At 42.9% G+C, this 20,892-nt stretch overlaps 1 protein-coding gene across 2 annotated transcripts in view; it reads right to left on the bottom strand.

Moving 5' to 3' along the window:
• Positions 1 to 280: 280 nt before the first annotated feature.
• The window catches only part of mcu (mitochondrial calcium uniporter), a 56,470-nt gene continuing 35,858 nt past the window's right edge, over positions 281 to 20,892 (bottom strand). For both annotated transcript variants that reach the window (XM_031732074.2, XM_031732075.2), the window contains exons 3-9: positions 9,072 to 9,135; positions 6,424 to 6,594; positions 6,215 to 6,319; positions 5,767 to 5,927; positions 5,240 to 5,443; positions 4,281 to 4,397; positions 281 to 4,074 (exon numbers count right to left, since the gene is read on the bottom strand). In XM_031732074.2, the coding sequence (XP_031587934.1) occupies positions 3,994 to 4,074; positions 4,281 to 4,397; positions 5,240 to 5,443; positions 5,767 to 5,927; positions 6,215 to 6,319; positions 6,424 to 6,594; positions 9,072 to 9,135 (903 nt within the window). In that variant the 3' untranslated portion in view covers positions 281 to 3,993. The remainder of the gene's footprint in view (positions 4,075 to 4,280; positions 4,398 to 5,239; positions 5,444 to 5,766; positions 5,928 to 6,214; positions 6,320 to 6,423; positions 6,595 to 9,071; positions 9,136 to 20,892) is intronic.

Here is a 20,892-nt window from a genome sequence, read left to right as displayed (position 1 = left end):
TGCACCCAAGTGTAACCACACAGCGATATGGCTCATGGCTTTTCTCGGGTTATTCAAGGGAAATTATTCCTTTTCTGCTTTAATGATCAAAACAAGATAGAAAAAGCACCAAAAATAAAAGTGAGTGTGTTGATTCTTAGATGTATCTCATAGGATGTCCTGTGCAGGAAGGGCCGAAGGTCAAGGAAAGTCTGGGGAAGTCCTCGAGACCTTGGAAAGCTTCTCCTTGTAAACATCTGCAGCGTTACACATTAATCACAAATTTTAACCGGACCACTGGTTCCAAAAACTGGATAAGGATTTTATTGATAATTGAATTACATTTCTCTTTTATACATATTTCATAAATGATACAGGATTTTACATTTTCTTTCCTTTTTTTCTTTTGTTTTTTTTTTTTGCCAACATTACAGCATCATGTCAACAGAAGAAAAGAAAAAGTAAATAAGAGGTCAGAATGAAGTACGAGATCATTTTCAACCCAATAATCTGCTTCATTCTTCAGGCATTTTAAACGAATCTTATTGTAAGTGCTCACACCCACACAACAAAAAAACAAAACAAGAAATTCAGAACTTAACAAATTCAAAACATATTGTAATAATGTGACTTTGGAGAAGAAGAAAAAAGGCTCGGGCTTGATGAAAAAGAATAACAGGAGGGATAAGAACCGGAGATAGCCCCCAATAAGCTAAGAGAATGCACCTGCCACTTTTACTTTGGACTCCAAGACAAGAGGTCATAAAACCTCTTTTATAGGTGTTTTTTTTTTCATTTATTGGGGAGCAGAGGGAAGGGATTTAAGGGAGTAAACAATGTGAAGATGGGCTTTGAGCATTTGGTTGGCTGGGATTTAAATCAGATTTGGCAGGGCAGATTCTAAAGACGCAACCCCGCCCGCTGCCCTTTATAACTAGGAATCTCTACAAACAACGTTCTTAAATTATCTTTGCAGTTATTTTGATAAATCATCTTTTTTTTTTTTTTTAACATATTTCCCATGTAAACATACATTCATGCAACACCCTCTTTAGAATAAAGTTTCCCTATATTTGATATATTTGTTTAAAAAAAAAGTTTTTAAAAAAAAGGCAATAAACGGTGGATGGCATGAAAACAGAAAGAGGAGGCGGTGATGATGATGGAGGGAGGTGTTGTGTAGAAACAGCAGAGGGGGGGACTCTCACCTTCCGCAGAACATCTCCAAGGAAACACCTTTTTCTATTGTGTGTGTGTGTGTGTGTGTGCGTGTGTGTGCGCGTGTGTGTGTGCGTGTGTGCGCGCGTGTGTGTGCGTGTGTGTGTTCAGGACAGACGAATTTAAAACTGACGACGGCCGTAAAGCGGGATGAGGGCCAAATTGATTTTTAGCGCTATTGACAAGCGGCAATTAGGAGCAAAGGACTCATGAATATGGTGATGTGCACTTTTGCTCTGTGTGCACATCACATGCAGGTTCAAACAAACACTCATGTACACAAACACACACACACAGCAAAAAACTGATTTCCACTTCCACAGAGTGAAATTTAACCCTTCTTCATGAAAAAAAAAGAGAGATTAACTTTCTCTTCTTATAGTTTTTCCTATCATGTATCATGTTGCCGTTCACCAAATTGCTACATTGTCAAAAAAGTTTAAATAATTAATGATCCAAAAGGCACCTTTTCCCTGGGAAGTAAAACACACACACACACACACACACACACACACACACACGGTAACAGTTTTGACTAAAAATCCTGCCTTGAGATCTGCATGTCTAACCTTTGATTTGACCCTAAAATCATGCATTTTAATATAAAATCTGTATTTTAACACAAGCATCTCATCAGTAGGATTTTGACGACTGTTCACACACAGGCACAGGATGATCTGGAGCTGGAGTCTACGTGCGCTTCCCCTCTGCAGAAGTGAAGATAACTGGCTTTGAGAAGCTATAGAGATGATTATGGGGGGGAGAAAAGGCCACCAATCCTCGGCCTGAACATAAATTTATATGTGAAGCTGGCAAAGGTTTATTCCATGACCATCCCCCCTAAATAAAAATGGACAACATAAATATATGGCTTGTACAACCTCTGAATAAGACTTCAGCTTGATGTGGATGACTCTTTAGCAAATGTGCAAAAGAAAGGTGTCCAATTAAGTACAAAATTGCAATAATGCTCCTACACATTCACAGATTTCTACTGAGGGCATACCACAGCATGCAGTCTACCCTGCCTTGCCATCAAGGGAGCAGGGAGGGAGGGGCATTACAGCAGCAGTGGGAGGAGAAAACTCTGGATTCGTTTCTGAATGAGAAAACCTCTATGACTTCAATGCCATGACAGTTGTTTTGTTGTTGGATGGAGCTTTTATTTTGTGATTTCATTTGGTAAGAGAAAGAAAACAAACATACGATTGTGAGAAAATGGTTACTGAGCTGCAGGGAGTTTACTAAAAACCTCAAACCACTAAAGAAGTTTTTGTAGAAGCCAGTTCATCAAGTATATTAACATGCCTGTAAGTTTGTCTGAGGCAATGATCGGTAAAGATTTCAACCTTGCCGTTATGTTAAGCGTTTCTACAGCAATTGCTGAATTCAGATAATTAAAGAAGTCAAACATCACCCTTGTTTTTGCCCCCCCCCCGGCAGCCATGCAAACGAGCCTTACATCCACCCTGAATGCTGTTACTGTGGCATATACAGTGTGCATTTGCCATGAAAATGCATAAAAACTGGTAGCTTAATGTATGTACTGCATACAGGGCGATGCTTTTTGTGTGTGTGCGTATGCGACTAAGTGTGCGTTGGACTGTTAGCGGGCTTCCTTCATGGCAGGAGATCTTTAGAGGGTGTAAGATGGGTTGTTTGATGCCAAAAATTTTTTTTAAAAACAAAGAGGTTTGTTGTATGAGAGCTCCTCCCCCCACTGAAAAAACTAGCCTCTGGTCATCTGGTTTATTTGATTGTATACATATATATTCATATTTTTCCATAACAAATATACTATGGCTTTCAAAATAAAAAGTGCCAAAATATTTTTATCATTTTTTTTTGTTTTTTCGTTTTTTTGGAATAAAAGAACACACAGTGATGTTGTTGTCGGTAGTACTGTCATACTTGCGCAGGCTGGGCCGCTACAGGACGTTAAAACAGGAAGAGGATATGAGGCGTTTTCAATCCTGCATCCTGCGAGTGGAGACGGGCTCCTCATGAAGGTCAATCTGCGACAGCTGTCCGTCACCTGGAGGAGGCGCGGCTCCAAGAGGGAGAGGCAGCAGGAGTCGGCCACAGGAAAAGCGAAGGTCTTCCCGATGGTGTGACTGCGGTCGGGATTTCTTGTAAACGTGTCCTCGCAGCCTGCCCCGTCCAAGAGGAGGCGTGTGTGTCGACAGTTTGACCGCTAGACATAGAAGGACTGCGTCGCCGTGGTAACCCGCGGGGCAGCCAAGGTCGGTGTCCCAAGGTAGCCTGAAAGTCCTGCCAACACACACAGACACACACACACAGCTGCCCCCGCTGCGTGTTCCTTGTCGCGGAGTGTTCTACAGGTGTAGTAATTCCCGTGTCATCCCTGGAGTTACCTGCAGGCTGTCCCTCTGGAGACTTGAGGCATATCCATAGTGGCCAATTTAATGTTATCGTCATCATCTTCCTTTTCCATCATCCGCAGCATCCATCAGCTGTGAGACGTTTTCAGTTCTTGATGTTCTCACCATCCTATTATTTTCGCCTTTTAGCAGTTTTTGCTTGCAATTCCGACTAGAGGTTCCAGTCGGGAAAAGAAAAAGAAGAACCCAAAAAAGAAAAGGAAAAAAAAGAGAGAAAAAAACCCAACCTCCGTCAGAGAAGAAAGGGATGGGATTATCGGGTGCAGGAGGGATGCAGGGATGGGGGACTCTAAGAGGAAGGGATGGGAAAGAGGGAGAAGGGTGTAGGACAGCAGAAGAGAAGAGGAAAAAAGTGGGTTGCAGGAGCTGAGCGAGGGGGAGGTCACTCTTCCCATCAATTTTTGCTGTCTGTGAGCTGCTGAATCGGGAGCTGGAGCTGGAGCGGGTCCCGTAGACGCTTCAGATCTAACTCCACCTGAAGAGGATGGAAAGTGAGAGAGGAAGATGAGGGAAGTGAAAATACAAATAAATAAATAAAATGTGGCGGGGTGGTGCAAATCCGCACGTATCCACTGGCACAACAAATCCGAGAGCTGAATTGCAAAATGCGTGAATCCCCAGTGCGACTGCAGCGCTGGTTTTACATTACAAAACACCCAGCTTTCAACCGAGCAACTGTACCTCAGCGATATCATCCTTCAGCTTGTTGTACTTCTCAATGTCGAAGCGTGTCCTTTTCACCCCCTTGTGGAAGAACAGCAGATACTGCCTGTCTCTGGCGTCGGGATAAACGTACTCCTGCAGGTTACAGAGACACGCAGTCAGAGCTGTGTGTAAGAGGACCCAGTTTATCAGAAACCTTCCATCTACTCATTTCTATAGGAGTGAGAAAGCCAACATCAAATTGGCTCCATGTCCTTGGATTTAAAAATTTATGGTAATTTTATGAACGCTGAAGGGCGACGATGTCACATGGCTTTAAAAGTTTTTTTAAAATTCATTAAATTTCACTAGTGTGATGATTTCCTGGGTGGTTCTTAACAGAATTTCGGCATAATTGGCCTACATTGAGTCACACTTTTTGGTACAGCGAAAGCACAAAAAACACAACAAGTGTGGAGACTAGAAAAAAGGCTTTCAATACGATAATGTGAATAGATCTAATCTATTTCAATGCTTTTTGTCAGGCAACAGTGCACGATTGTTAACAAAACAAATCAGCAGGGAAAAGGAGTAAATCGACATATTTGATTAGCTTCTATCAAAGCTGAACTTTCTTCTTTTATAATTGACTTCAGTGGTTATCAGAATGTAGAAATATTTAACAGTAACACTGCTTGAATACATATTACATCTGTTTGAGTTTGTCTTTGGATGGCATTTCCATAGATCGAGAAAAAAAAACACACATCCAAGGCACTTCATTTGCTTCATGCCTTCACTCTCATGATACAGGTTCTCAGATTTAATCCATTTCTTTGCAGCATTCAAACCATTATTAGGTTGCTAAACAGATTTCTCCTGGTTTTCCACCAGTATGAATCTTCAAACATGGATGCTTGGATCATGTGATAGCTTTGATGTTTACACCTTGTTAAGGCCTTTACATCTTTATCCAAGTTTGAAGGCTGTGGTCTTACCTGACGTGTTAGAACGAAGTAGGCATACATGGCCATTGCGGTGCCGTAAGTGATGAAGTAGGTGACCGGCTCCATGATATCCCAGGAGTACTCCCACCAGGTTAGCCTGGCCAAGATACCAAACTGGGTTGCCATATACGCCATGCCACCCCACAACACCCAGGTGGTGCGTCGCTCTGCCTTCTTACTCAACTCCTCCTTCACCTGCACAGCAGATAAAACAGAAACCACACATGCGTTCACAAGCGGAGCACAAAATGCTACTTTCCATTAGGTCAGTAATTCCCCTCAGTACACAAGTAACAACAGAATAATAACATTTTAGTTATATTAGCCATGTCGTGTGAATTGTGACTGGGGTGATAAGCTATACTAGTTACATAATAGCTTCTTCTCTCCCATGAAAAAATAAAAGCATGCAGGTCACTTAATTTCAAGTTCTCTGATGTTGTGGTGAAGATTAATCGTCTTATAGCAGCACAAAGTTCAATATTACAGCACTCCAAAACACGTTAAGAGAGTTAGACCTTCTCTAGGGGGCGGAGTTGTGAGTTCAGGTCCTCCAGTCGTCCAATTAGCTCACGCTCTTTGCTAAGTTGGTGCTCGTCGATGCGCAGCGTGGTATAGAGCTGCTGCACCAGAAACTTGACATCATTCAACTTTTCCGCCTCCTCGTGGGGCAACAGCTCTGAAGTTAAACACACAAATGCAAACAAATAAACAGGCTTCCCACATGCTGGCAATAAAATCCCAACTTCCTCTTATTGGTGACGACCCCCTAAGGCAGAATTCAGACTTAAGAATTTCAGGCTTCAGTGGCCGTGCTTCTTATTATGCTAAAGCACCTATCACCGTGATCACTCCACCCCCCCAAAAACACCCGCCACATCCACAGTCGCAGTGTTACACGCCATGACTGAAATGTGCCTAACAACGAACAGCAGAGGCTTTGCCCTTTCCTTTGCCGGTTCTCACCTCTCCTCGGTGGTCGAACGAGGTGTGTGGTGTCGTTAATAACGAGCTTGAAATCATCCAGCAGCAGGATGTCTATTCCTGTGGAGGAGGCAACCCTCGCCCCATCTGAAGAGAAAGACAAACGGGGAGGAAATAAGAGAGGGCTTATGCAACAAAAAGGTACTGGAACTAAAGGTTATGAGGTTTTGTTCACTTGTGTGTGAGCATACCCATAGAGTAGATGGCGACCCGGTCGATGCCTCTGTCCTCTGCCTGGAGCTGTTGGAGGAAAACTCCCACACAGTCGCTGAGAGGCTTGAGGGTGAACTGGCAGCGCTCTCGTCTGGACGGCAAACTGACTGAGATCACCGGCAGCCCGTTCTGATACACCACCGTCACCTCTGTAGCGGTCGCGAGTAAGAAAACAGGGACGGGTCGAACGTCACAAAAGCAGAAGTAATCTTGCACAACCTCAATACCAAAAAAATTAGGATGCTGAGTAAAATGGAAGTAAAAACAGAATGCAATGATTTACAGTAGGCATGCAGTTTAGCATCATCTTGCTGAATTAAACAAGACCTTACCCGGATGGGAGCACATGCTCCTCTAAAACCTGTGTATACCTTTGAGCATTCATAGTGCATTTCCAGATGTGCAAGCACTAACTCCCACATATCATCAGAGATGCAGGATGAATCTTTTAATGATATTACATACTGCATATGATGAGATATCGCAATTTCACCCTGAGGAAAATTATTCTGAAATTTGTAGGTGCAGTTTTTTTTTTTTTTTAAGGACTCGTTAACCTCTTCTGAGAAACTCGGCCTCTCTGAGATGCTCTTTTTATGCCCAATCATGTTACTGACCTGTTGCTAATTAGCTGAAGAATGCTCCTCCAGCTGTTTCTCTTACCTTTCCAGGTTTTTGTTGCTCCCATTCTAATTTTTTCAAGACATTTGATATGTTTCTATTTATTGTGAATAAAAATGAGATTTGCATCTGTGTCCCAACTCCTTTGGAACTGTAGTTATAAAATGAGCTTTCCTCCGTGCTCTCTAATGAAGTTACTGAAAGGCTAAGAAGCGTTAATGAGAAGCAGGAGTCTAGTTATTCTTGGTTTACTTTGCATTGCTCACTACAAAACATATAGATGATGTGGCCTGATTGATATATTGGCTGGCCAATGTTATCAGCAGATATTGGACTGTCACATATACACTACTACTACACTACAAAAAAATGGTATCATTAAACAGTTTGCCCAGCAAAGTAGTGGTATGGAGTCAGAGTTCTGATATTAAGTATCTAATTAACTTAAACGCACTGCTACAAATATCGATAACTGGTTCCAGTTAACGATCATTTCCTCAATGTCCAATGCGTCCAAGCTTGGTTGTAGCCATCAACAATGACGGCTTGTCAATGAAAATCTTTTTTTTTTTTTTAATTTTTGACATAAGATAGTAAAATAGTTGTACTGAGAGCTGCATTAATAATTGAGCCTACGCACAATTGATAATAGCATTGCTGTCAAAAAAATCTTACTGCTCTCAGTACCTAATTTTTGGTTTAGCTCATCTACTATTTGTCAGTAATCAACACAAGACTAGTAGCTACTGAAAGACATACACTGCTCGCTGCGGTTTGCCAAAATAAGCCCTATTCAGGCCATCAGTTCTGGAGAATCGATACAGCCTTAACATTGCGAACCTGTTCCTCACAGGACTGCCGTTGATTCTTTGAAGCCAACTATTGATGTTTCTTATTCCCACATAAAAGCCTGAAAGACTTCTAAATCATGCGCATGTGGTGAGACTGAATTAAAAGGCCTCGAGGTGAACACCGTAGTTTATTCATTCTTTGAAATGTTTTAACTTTGCTTAGCCGAGAAAAAGATGGAATCGCTTAGTGTGCCTGGGACTGAGTTCAAGTTTATGATTCTGTGCGTTTTCGGTGCCATCTGTACACCCTGCTTTTTTCAAGCGCTTCCATCACTTTTGTCCCAAACAGCTGAGCCCACACTCGGCTCACTGGCACTCTCTGCTAATATAAGCCTGTAATATGGCTCTATTGGTCCATAACCAAACTACTGTTGTAATGAGCCTGCACAGCTTATACCATTATCATGCTGAGTGGCCTCTAAAGACAGACACATGAATCAAGGCAGGGGGCTGCGAGCCCATAGGAGATATGATCCGAGCCTCCTTGTTCCTGCTGCACCCAAAAACCTCCGCCTCCTGCACAGGCCCACTGCAGTGAATCAGCAGATCTCTGCCCAGGTCCACACCGAGAAATGAAGGACGCTCAGCTGGCACAGGCAGCACCAGCCGGGCTTCTTTTCCAGGTGTCACGTTTAAAAGACACTAAAGGTTCAGACATTTCATTTTAAGACCGTTTCTTCATTACAGTGACACTTTGAAACGTTGCCCCGAGTGCCCCCCTCTCCCGCACACGTTCCCTTTGTCCTCGTTTATCCTGTCATCGCAGGAGCATTGTTAAAAGTGCAGGGACCCCGTGTCTATCTTTACTACAATCCTACAGCTATTAAGGCACGCTTTAAAATGAATTCAGCCTGTTCTGCAGTGCTGCTCCTTTTCTCTTCCACCTTCTGTTCACACTCTCCATCACTCCCGCCTCTCACACAGACAAGCAGATGCTACCCCGAGACTGATTCCACATTAATGACTTCTGCCTGTTAACTCCAAATGAGCCTCTACTCTCTGATTAATGCAGAATTTCTCCCATTGTTGTTTGGGGTTTTCTCCTTTTTTGAAAAAAGAGAACGGGAAAGCTCTCATACAGCTACGAGTGCTGCGTCTGGATTTTTGCTGGTGAGCGTGTCAGGTTAACGATGCAGTAGGAAGGGAATACTTACGCTCTGGAGCTGCAGAGGAACACAACAGTCTCTGGCCGTGCCATGAGGGGGCGCCCCTCCAACCCTGCAGACAGGAGGAGAAAGTGGACCAAACTCATTACTTTGCCTTTTCACTGTTTGTTCTCACCTGGCATGCTTCTTCCAGCCAACCACAGCTGCTGCTGCTGTAGATCAGCGTGCAGCACCCGGCAATATGAAACTGCCCTAATCAATGCCACTTACTTCTCTAATTGTTTATTTCCGAGAGTGTTGTGTTACACAACAGGGACCGCTTTCCCATTTTCTAGAAATGCTCCCATTTGCAGACAAGAGCCACGCCCGAGCAGGACGAATTAACCGATTTAACTGCGGCTTTCTTGTCACAAAAATACTTCTGAGTGTTCATATGTTTCAAATTACTGGCGAGCCATCATCCAGCCCAGGGCAAATGGCAGGCGGGCAGCTCTTCTCATTCTTAAAAAACAAAAACGAAAACAAATGGCGGATGAAGATGAGACATCAGGAAAAAACAAAACCAAAAAAAAAACAAAACCAAAAAAAAAAAAAAAAAAAACACACCTCTGGGGAGTCATAACTTCTGGATAAACCAATTGTGACTGTACCACAAAAAATGCTCAGTTTTCCACGCTGTCCCTGACATCTGGGGCCCAGATCTGTGCAACTTTTAGGGCTGCATGTGAATGTATACACTGTGTACAAGTATACAATGTACTGATGCGCTTACTCTGTGTACAACCGTTGTAATATCAGATCTACGATACATCCACACTTTCTGACCCATACTGATCCAAACCACAACAGCAGAGCTTCAACTGCACTGATAGTCACAGAGTGAAAAGATATCTCACAGGAGACGTGTATCTGTGCATCTGTGTGCGTATACTTTCACTGCAAACAGATCCTTTCTAATTCTGTACAGCCGAGATAAATGCTCCATTTACCAACATCATTTTTTATCCTGGACAAAAGCAAGAAGCAGCAAAAAGAAGTCAGCGGTCCGGATAATAAAGCCTGATTTTATTATTAGTCAGCAACACAATTATCCCAGGTCTGTCTGCGATAAGGCTTTCCCACAGATTCCTAAGGTATTTCCAAAGCTTTACATTGTTGTTCATGTTTGACACAGACAGCTTGCTCTGACTGACAGAAAATAAACTCGTATATAAAAATAATTCTGTGAGCAGTTAGAGCCTCTTCAAAGGGGGCTGACTGTAATCCGACCATCAAACTAAGACACAGAAACTCAAACCCAGCTGCCTCGCTGTCAATCAGTGACTGCGACTGCCAATCAATCAGATACAAAGAATTATGTTGATCTGGATAAAGGATGGAAAAGGTGTGAGAGTAAATGCCACCACTGCAGATATAATACAGAACCTCCTCTGTGTGTGTGTGTGTGTGTGTGTGTGTGTGTGTGTGTGTGTGTGTGTAGGTAGGTATGTCTAGGGGTGTGTGTGTGTCTGTCCTAAATGAGAATAGCAATTGCCAAGCACCAAGTAGAGCCCAAACAGTGATTAGGTTTCTGATCAGATGACATGCTGAGAAAGGGCTTTTTGGCTCATCTGGAATAACTGCACAGTCTGCAGAGAGCACTCCAGCACGGCTTTGCTCATTCATTAACTTCAGCTATTCGAAAGACAGGAAGATTTCACGGAGATACCCACAACAGCGTCATCACCAGCCCACGCACCCGCTGGCACAGAGCGCCATCACAAACATATGCAAATATGGCACACATGCACGTCCATCTGTGGAGTGACATGTATGCGTGGATATACCTCTGTGTGTTTGCAGGTGGCCGTGAGTGTGTGCGTGTGTGTGTCCACCCGTCTGTTCACCAGCCTGTTTGTCAGCGGTAGTTGCAGTTGCAGCGACTGAGCAAAGCTCCCGCGCCTCCACTCCCCTCGGCACGCAGCCACTGAAACGCTGCCTGCAATATTTAACAGCGTAGCAGCAGTCAACAGCACAGCAACCTTGGAATCAATGTCACACGCGGCGAAGGGAGAGGGGGAGAGACAAAGAAAAACGGGCTGAGGAGATGGACAGACGGGCCGCGAGAGAGGGGGAAAGAGGTGTGGAGAGACGGGGGGAACGAACGGGAGGATAAATGGAGGGGCGGCGGGGGAGCGATGGAGATAAATGGAGGCTGGAGTAAAAACGTGCGAGTCACAAGCGCGCTTGCGTTTCTGACCATGTGCTGCATATACTGTACCCGCAGCACACAGTCCCTCCCCACCCGAAACGTGACTGTGGAGTGTGTATGTTTGGCAGGGATGGCGGCAAGAAAGAGAAGGAAGACGAGGGAGGGCGGGAGATGGAAAGAGAAAAGCTATGAGTGAGAGGAGCACGAGAGGGGAGGGAGGGTGAGGGGAGTACTGCTGATCACTGCAGTAAAGGAATCCCTCGTCTAGAAAGGGGGGTTGCCCCTTGAATTCACCCTCCCTCCCTAACCCCCTCCATCTCTGTCCGACTCGCACAGAATCGTGATGTGCAGGTTCTGATCTCCTTCGACTCTCATCAGCACCGTGCTCTATAACCACTGCTGCTTTCTATCACAACCCATATATGCACGTGTGCATTTTGAGTGTGCTAAATTCACAGCAAGCAAACAAAGACCCAGAAGATTACATAATAAATCCTGTAGAAGATTTAAAAAACAAAAATGTTGATGAACAGGAAACAGCTGTGTCTTTCCCTGCTCTCATATTACACAGCAACAGTGAAGAGGCATGAAACCGATCTGCAGCGAAGATAAATCATCCTCACAGAGAACAACCTCACATACAAGTGCCAGGCTTCAGGATGGAGGAGGGCGGGTGCACGGTTACTACATGCATCACTGCTACAGCTCTGCCCGTTATCGATATCATCCCTCCGCTATGTTAGTTGTGTTTAATTCCAGCAGCATAATGATGCTCTTGTTTTTAGTTCAGGTCAGGTGATGCATTTGGAGAAATTTGCAAGATTTATTAGCTTCCTCCTCCTCCTCCGGCACAGCTACACAAATTCATAAGCTTCTAGCAGAGCTGCTCTGAGGGTGAGTTCACACTACTCACTGATGGTTTTCTTCATGCCAGGGGAAAAAAAATTAAGAAATAGGGCTATTTTTAGTTTGATATAAAGAAATCTGGTTATGCTACATTTGGTAACCGACTACTGTGTACACAGCGTGCTACTTCTGTGGCAGTACTCGACATTTTTACACACAGCCCCATCAGATGAACTCAGCTACTTCAACCCTGGTTGGAAAACCACAGCAGTAGCTTAGATGTGTGGACAGCACTTCTTTTTGTTTAAGCTTTGCTATTGCAACTGACTCTAAACCCAAGATGACACTGCATTTTAAAAACCTCTTCATCCTTGCAAACACATCATTTTAACTCCAGACACACCGCGGGGAAATCACCGGCTCCCGAGCATGGCTGCAAAGTGTGCCTGTGCGAGCCTGCGTGCAAATGTGTTACAGACACCGGCGCTGAGGAATAATGTTGGTGACATAATTCCCATTTCACGGTGCCCTTCTGGAGGAGTGGAAACCTCTGCCATTTATCTGCACAATGACTGCATCCATCTATGTGGTAATGTGCTGTCCTGGGTTGTGGCTACAGAGCAGATAACGTGGGCAGTCACACATTCGTAGCACCCATGTCGACTCAGTATAAAGAATAGATTCATCCTGGGCTCCATTGTGCATACACACCGAAATGATCTTTTTTTAATTTTATGCCTGCATATCGGACATGTTTAAAATCCTTATTTATGACCATTTTTACCAGTACAGAATCAGAACACAAAGATATTTAGATTCAAAGATCAATTTTGCAGTAATCATTCTATCATTCTGATAGACGAGGGTCAAGGCGAGATGAAGATCTGATTCTGATTGAAGCTGAAGTTTGTAGGAGGTCACTGTACAGTGCTGTGCACTCCTTATTTCTTTGTTTTCTGTTAGGAAAATGGGAAAAAGATGCAGGGATTCACTGAAATGTGTAAGCATACAAGCGGGAAAGTCAGTATTTGGTATGACCACCCTTACTTTTCAGCAGTCTGCACTCTCTTAGCAAAGCTTGCTTGTAATTTCTTTAAGTAGTCATCAGGAATAGTTCTCCAGGCTTCCTGGAGGACATTCAAAGGTCTTCTCTGGAGTTTGGTTGCCTTTTGTTTCATTCCTTGTGATGATGATCTAACACTGCTTAAAAAATGTTGAGGTCTAGGATCTGGACATTCCAATCCAGCACCGACTGTCTTCCACTGATTGTGCTTTTCTTGGCAGTGTGTTCGGTATATCGTTCCTCACAATTTCCCTTAAGAATGGCTTCTTAAAAACCGCTCTTCCAAACAGTGATCAGTGGCCATTTTTGATGAGGCTTTGGTGAGCAGTAGATGGATCAAATTGAAGGGCCAGATGCATCTCTCAGGCCCCGTGTCAGGTCTTTGCTGGATTTTTATTCTATTTCTTAAATACAGGACTTTGGGTTCATGTGCTGTAGACAGTTTTTAAGCCTGTCGCTTCATTTGTCCTCCACTTGTCCAGTTTCCTCAAAATGTTTAACATCCTTAGATATGCCAAGTTTTCAGCTAATAGTTCTTTAGAAATCATTTCGCTGGTGCAAAAATATTATTTAATTCCTGTCAAACTATGCCATTTTTTGGAAAGAAATTGAAAAAAATTTGCTATTTGTTGGAGTTAGAAAGAAACAAAAAAGATAACGTGCAAAGAAAAAGTTTGAATACCTTCAGAAAGCCGGAGAACTATTGTTCAAGAACACTGACAGGAAAGTCTGGCTCCTTGGAAGTAAAATATCAAGACATAAAGGGTGGTTCAAGACTTTTGCACTATTGTTTGCTAAATGAGAATGTGCACATTGCACATTGAAGAGACAGGACAGGGCATGCAGGGGGTTGGCAGTGAACGGTTCGTGTCTAAGAGGTGCAACCGAAATTTTCAACACTTAAAACAGGGATGAATGTGCCACCACTTCCAACGTTTGCAATATATCACAAACAAAAAGCAGCGTCACCCACGCTGACTCAGCCTTACAGGGCCACTCCCAGGTGGATTCTCAGAGAAGGCAAATGAGGTTTACGAGGTATTAAATTGAAAATCCACCACATCTACCACCTTATCACCTGCTAGAAGGAATGTCTGTGCACAACGATCGCCGTTAAGATTTCCGAGTCTTTCCTGAACCTCGTGTTTCTGGTTTTATTACTCTTTTATAGCATATTAAGAGACTGCTGACTGGAACAGCTGAAAACTCTTTCTTCCGCTCAATCCCAGGAATGTGAAGAATGCCTTGTATTCTCAAACAAGTAATTAAATATCGACTCTATTATGTAAAAGGACAATTTTTTTAATGAATTTCTATATTTATTGTTTAGATCCAAGCATTTTTAGTCCTAACAAACAAAAGGAAGCCATTTAAAGTGATAAAATAAAGCATTTTTCCACAGCGTCTCCACAATGAGCCATAAAGTTAAACTTAAGGTGAAATGACATGAATGAGTCTTTAATTTATCAACTCATTAATTAAGGAGTGTCTACTAACAGGAATGTCTTTTGCAGAATTATCCAGAGCCCTGAGGCATCGTTAACGTAGCAAATCCAGAAAAATCCTCATCAGTTCATTATCAAATTATTAATTTATTCTTGAAGTGAACAACAATAAACAGGACAACAAAAAAAATGCCATCTCATGCTATGTCTGCTTTCTATATTCTGCCCTAAGGGCAAGATCGCATCCAATCGGCCCCTTGAAGCCCAGATTTCTCCACTTTGAGCCTAACAAGTTGAAAAGCACAGCTGTGCCCCTTCCAAGGCTCTCACAAATCACTGTAGGCACACAAGCGAACCGTCCCACCCCTCAGAAATACGAAAGAACACACACACCTCGATAAGGCGGCCACTCAGCAATTGCTACAGAAGAAAGCGGATTTGAGAACAGTGTGACAGTAATCACCGTCATTTTTTTCCAGCCTCAGCACAGACGAGCTTATGTAACAAAGGAAAACGCTGCCTTTTCTCTCAGCAGTGCTCCTCGCCCGGTGAAAGCCATTAACAGATATGAAATCGGCAGTCGCATTCTTGAACACCTCGGTATTAAGTAATCGCGACTCGCACGCCGACAGGGAAACCGTGACAGAGCAGAGTGTGCTCCACAAAAGCCCGTGCCGATCAGATCCCTGCACTGCAATGCAGGGTTGATAGTGAAAGCAACCCTCCCCTGATTAGGATATCCAAACATCAAACCCCTCCAAGATAGTTACAGCAAGACATAAATAATTCCGGCTTAATTGCTCATTCCATTTCAATAAACTGCCTTAAAGGACTTGAACATGCTTTGGATAATTAATTCCAGCTCATGGCCCGCTTAATCCACGAGATAACATCTCAGAAGTGAATGAATCAGATTGTTGACATGCGGGCCCAGTTTGACCGTCATACCCCTATCACCCCCCACCCATCCTCCCATCCTCCCCTCCTCCCCTCCCTGAGACCAACAACACTAGAACCTGATGCATTATTAAACAGCAGTGCAGGCTTTCACGCCTCTACTTGGAAGACAGCAGCTTTTGCCTATTGTGCTCCACAGCGATGCTCCTCAAAGGATTCAATCCCGACGAGAAGGACCAGCTCCGTTCTTTGGCTCACATTTGAGAGTATGCAGAAATTAGTGCTTGCACACACATCCATGTGCGTGTGGTCAGTGCGACGGCACACCGAGACCCTCTTTGATGGTTCATGCACCAGATGGCACTAGCTGCTTGTGTCAGTGTTAATTTTAGTCACGCAATACTTTTCCTCTCAATATGCCGTTTCAGACTAGTAGGTGGAACTTTTTTCTTTGTTGTTTTTAATCATTTTTTTTTTATCTCTCCCCCTCTAGCTTTATTTTTCTTCTCTTAGAAATAATTGAGATTATGCGAATCCAGTTGCCTACACACAGTTTACACACTGGCCCTGATTTCACCGGTGACCTTAACAGCATCGATTAAACCTCAAGAGTGTGAAAAGTTGGAGGTCTGTAGCTCCTTCACGTTACACGTACCGCACGCTCCGATCGATGCCGCTGAGTAAGCAATGCTCAGTTCTTATTATCTTCCCAAATTTCCTCCTCCCGTCACCAGCGGAGTTGGGAGAATTTTTCTTATCCGTATACACTTTCCACCATTATAGGACCTCTGCGAGCAGAGCTACACTTTGCACTGGCATTACCCAGTTTCTAGGCGCATTAATTATAGATGGGTAAAACAGTTGTTTTGAATTGAGAAGTAAAGTAGCTCCCATTTGTTCTCTCCAAGACTGCACAATGCTCCTCTGTGGCTACCACACTAATTGTTCCTACGGCTGCTGCTTTGGGCACAGAAGAAACTGCGACATTGTCCCCAAGTTTGTGCCAAAGTCTATCTACTAAATAGTCTGTCATAAAGGACGACTTTATAGAAAAGGTGCAACTTTTATCATATTTTTTGTATCGTATCATATCTAGGCATTCATTAGTTTCCAAAGTGTTCAAATAACAAAGCTGACACAAAGGAAAAAAAAAAACCCTCAATCTGTGGATGAGCTAAGAATACCACTGCATTTATCACACCTTCAAATCCATTAAACTTCAATCAGGGGTTCCAGATTAGAGCCCAGATATTAGACTCTCTTTACAGAGTGACAGATGAAACCTACTCTCTAAGAAAAGAAAAGGTTCTGGATGCCCATGCATCGAGGAAGGGATGCGAAAAGATTTTTCCATATAATAAAAGCACATTTAAATACATTTACAATCACCTAAAATTGCCCTTGTTTTCAATTAACTACCAACTTGCCACAAACTATTTAACCCTACAGCAGTGCTGTCTGACACCAAAAAAAAAGATAGCAACAAATTTTTCTGGCACCTACTTCCAAGGTGCATGGAGAAGACAAAGATCCGATGATGTAAAGACTCCAGCGTCACTTAAAGTATTAGGGAACTTAGTAAAGCTGATACCAAAAAAAAGCCAAAAATCCCAACATGTCATCACAGGATCTGCAGGTAACGTGTGGATTTGTTGATCAGGGATCAGAAAGGGATTGTGCAATTTGATCTCCAAACAAACAGTGTAAAAGTGCCTTTTGCCAATGAACAGGCAGGAACAAGCAAAGCCTTTATTCATCTCTGTACAGACAAATCAAAGACAGAGATGAAACAGCAGAAATGTGTGGTGCAGTGAAGTCGAGTGTTTTTATTTTGGAGCTGCTTCCATGTCCCTGTCTCAGTGACTGAGCAGCTTGCAGTAACTGACTTCACTATGAATCTGCATCAGGCTTGAAGTTGAGCGTAAGGCAGATGTTTTAAAAGGACAATGATCTGATCAAATGACCACACTATCAAATCTGCTAATGAAGGATGAAATGGAGGCTTATGTAATGGCTCATATTTGGCGAGTTTAAAATGGGCAGTACATGCAAAGAAACTGTAAAACATCTTAAAACAACTGAAGGAAATCTAGATGAGAGTGTTTAAAATTTGCAGTAGGGCAACGTCGAAGAGATGAGTGCAAAACACTTTTCAAAGTATGTTTTAAAGTGTTTGCGTGTCCACATGTGCCAAAAGGCAGTTTCCATGGGATGCACTTTTATGTGACTGTAAATGGTCCACTAAGGAGGCACAGACACAATTTTCTGTGGCAAAAACATTCCCCTCTAGGTTTCAGAGTTCATGGTCACATTTATCAAAACCCACACTGAATTATATATCATGTTCAGAGCACGCATTAGTACTAGGTCACCACCAATTTATCTCTCATCACTGATGCTTAGAGGCACAAGATGCTCCACTTTCCCCTTCTGCTGTTTTATCTCTTGCCTGGCTTCCAAAATCTGACCGTCAAGTTCTGTTTCTGCTAACGGTGAAATACACAAACTTTGTACCTTGATACTCATAATACCCATAAACATGTTTATTTGGTTGAACATTAAGGTCATAAAGCTTTATATTCCAGGTTGTTACACCTTTCTGAACATCTTGCACACACACACACACTAACAGTACTGTTTTTCAGACTAAATTAAAGAGTTACAATAATGCTGTAAGGGATGTACAGCAGTTAAGTGAATGTAGTGAGCTACACCTACAGCTTGAGATCGTTTTTGGCCTATATTTACATTAGCCAAACTTCCTGTTTGCATTGTACCCATTGATGTATTATTCAAACAGGAAGTTTGGATCACTTTGATCCTGCAGAAAATTAAGTGCAGCATTTTCTTTCCATGATATCAAAGTGTATTTAGGGACATTTATTCACAATGGAGTCCCGATATTTACTTCTTTAGAGTTATAACTGAAACTAAAAATACATGACACTTCTGCAAAGGAAATTCTGACAGGCATAAAGGCAACATCTTATTATCCTCCAAGACTTAGGTGACATATAGACAGCTGCAGCACTAGTTGCTGACCATTGATTCGCATAGCATCACTATTGTAGGCTTTCTATTGTTAGTGCACATAAAATATCAGACCATGACATTCACTATCTGTATCTTTGTCTTATGTCTCTTTCTCCAAACTCTCCTGTGCACTCGAGTAGGTGCCTAACTAATCATTAGATTTATCAGTAATGAAAATAACTGTTGCTAACTGCCCTTGGGGAGGATTCAAATGCACAGGTTGCCTTGAAAATGGATGAGGGCGTATCTGAGATGGGGATGGGTATCTTTGCTGGTGCGATTGTCATAACAACAACCTTTCACTTATAAGGGAACCTAACCAGGCTAAACTAAGCTATCTTTCTTTTCCCAGCTTTATTCATATAGAGCTGGGTAATGTCTCACAACATGCTGGACTGCACAAGCAACTGTCTCGCTTCGTCAGGATAGCTTCAGGATGATTTGATCCAATTAGCCAATGGCAGCACTGGTGCTCGAAAAGTCCTCAACTTTTAAACGTAAGCAACAGATCACAGCAACACATTCAAAGTGAATGAGCAGCACACCTCGGCACAAAAGCAGAAAATGTTGAACCGTGAAACACGTAGGCGTGGTTCTTCCTCCCTAAATCTAAGCTGATCTATACTCCTGTTATATGAATGCTTTTTAGGAGCTTCCATCCTCAACTCCAAAGAAGTGAGTATTTAAAAGGGTAAAGGAAATGCAAAGCTTTCATCAGGCTTTTCAGTTGAGGGACTAATTAAAAACGTCAGCTGAGACAAAACATGAAGTAAAGCTCAACAATGAAAATGTCAAATTTAAATTTCCAAGGCAGCCAGGTGGCTATTAATCCTGACTGGGTGCATTGGGGAGTTTCTGGTCTTTCTTCTCAGAGAAATTTGCATCATTGTTTGATTAATAGGGCAGACCAGTGAGCTAGCCTGCTCGCGCTGAAACCATCCACCTGGCCAGAATGCAGGGCCGAAAGATGAAAGAGGAGGGTAATTATAGAATTTACAGGATATACCACACAGCAAATTATATAATTTATCTCCCGTTATATAAACAATGCAGTTTCTTCCTTCATTTGGTGACCCAATGAAGGATTTGCAACACATTATTTGTTAGAGAGGCACCATTACCATAAATGGTTAAGGAACAACTAGAGCTGTGCCTGTTTCACCAATATTCCCTGGGTTTAGAGTTGACCTGAGATGCCTGTGACTCTGCCCTCTGCGATCATGCAAGGTCACACTGAGGGCAGCGCGCGGTCTCTGACAGACCTCCTGAACTCCTCCTCAAGCAGCATCAGTTATTTATGGAGCCGAGCCTGGGAATGCTTCTTTTGAGGAACTTTGACAGGCTCTCTCCTCTGTGACTGTGTCCATGCCTTGAATATGACTTAGACTCCAAAAGAATAAAGTTCACCCCGCAAAAACAGGGTTCTCTAAAAATGCCAAGAATATCAGTGGATGGTCTTAGTCATCTCACTGTTCGGCTAGCACTATTAACCATCTAGCATTATCAGGGGAATTGTCCATGAAAGTCTGGAAAACAGAATTCACAGAAATATTTTTTCCTCTTGGATCGGTCAGCAAGCCTGCCTGAGGTTTTATTTAGCCGTGGTCCGCGTGGACATATTGCATGCACATAAGCCAGCGAACTGAGCTCACGAATGCCAATCAGACACAGATTGGAGCAGACACTTCTGAAGGAGCTGCGGCACAGAAACACACAGCTCACCTCATGTGGGCATTTGCTGTTACAAGTCCTTTCGTTTTTTGGCCTCAGTGTTTTCTAACTGCGATGCTGTTTTTCCAAGTGTAAGCGTAATCAAGGCGGTTATCTTTACAGCCCGTGTGCCTGACTGGCCCTCTGGCCAACGTGTTTGGTGCCAGTTTCCACTTTCACCGCGGCCTTCTGCTAGGCCTAGAGAGGGTGTGTAACACCATATGCCTCTTCTGTGCCTTCCCTAGCTTCTCCTTAAAATCAGACAACGAGGAGTTTAATGCTCTCTGTCTGAATGACCCAGAATGATCACTGCTAATGATTTGAATTACAATCTGATTCAGTTTTGATGAGGTTGCAATACCTCAAACATAAAAAAAAGAGTTATCAGAAAAATGCACAGATCCTCCTGAACCAGGAACAACCCTGTGTACTGCTTACCTTTTTACATGCATGAATGGTAAAAGAATAATGGTTATTATACTCACCTCACTGAGAGAATAATACACAGAAGTGAAGCAGCACTTGCACTTCTGGAAAAGGAACGTTTTGAAGTACATTTTAAGAAGTGAGTTTTAACAAATTTGTGTCACTAAAATAATGTCGGCTGTCAGTGCGAACCCTCCGCCTGCTAGTAGATTATCTTGTACACGAAGTTAGGCGTCCGAGCTGCCCCCCTTCCTGACA

The sequence above is a fragment of the Oreochromis aureus genome, linkage group 13, assembly GCF_013358895.1.
Source record: "Oreochromis aureus strain Israel breed Guangdong linkage group 13, ZZ_aureus, whole genome shotgun sequence".
In the NCBI taxonomy this organism is placed as follows: domain Eukaryota; kingdom Metazoa; phylum Chordata; class Actinopteri; order Cichliformes; family Cichlidae; genus Oreochromis; species Oreochromis aureus.
This window is presented reverse-complemented; position numbering and strand designations above follow the sequence as displayed.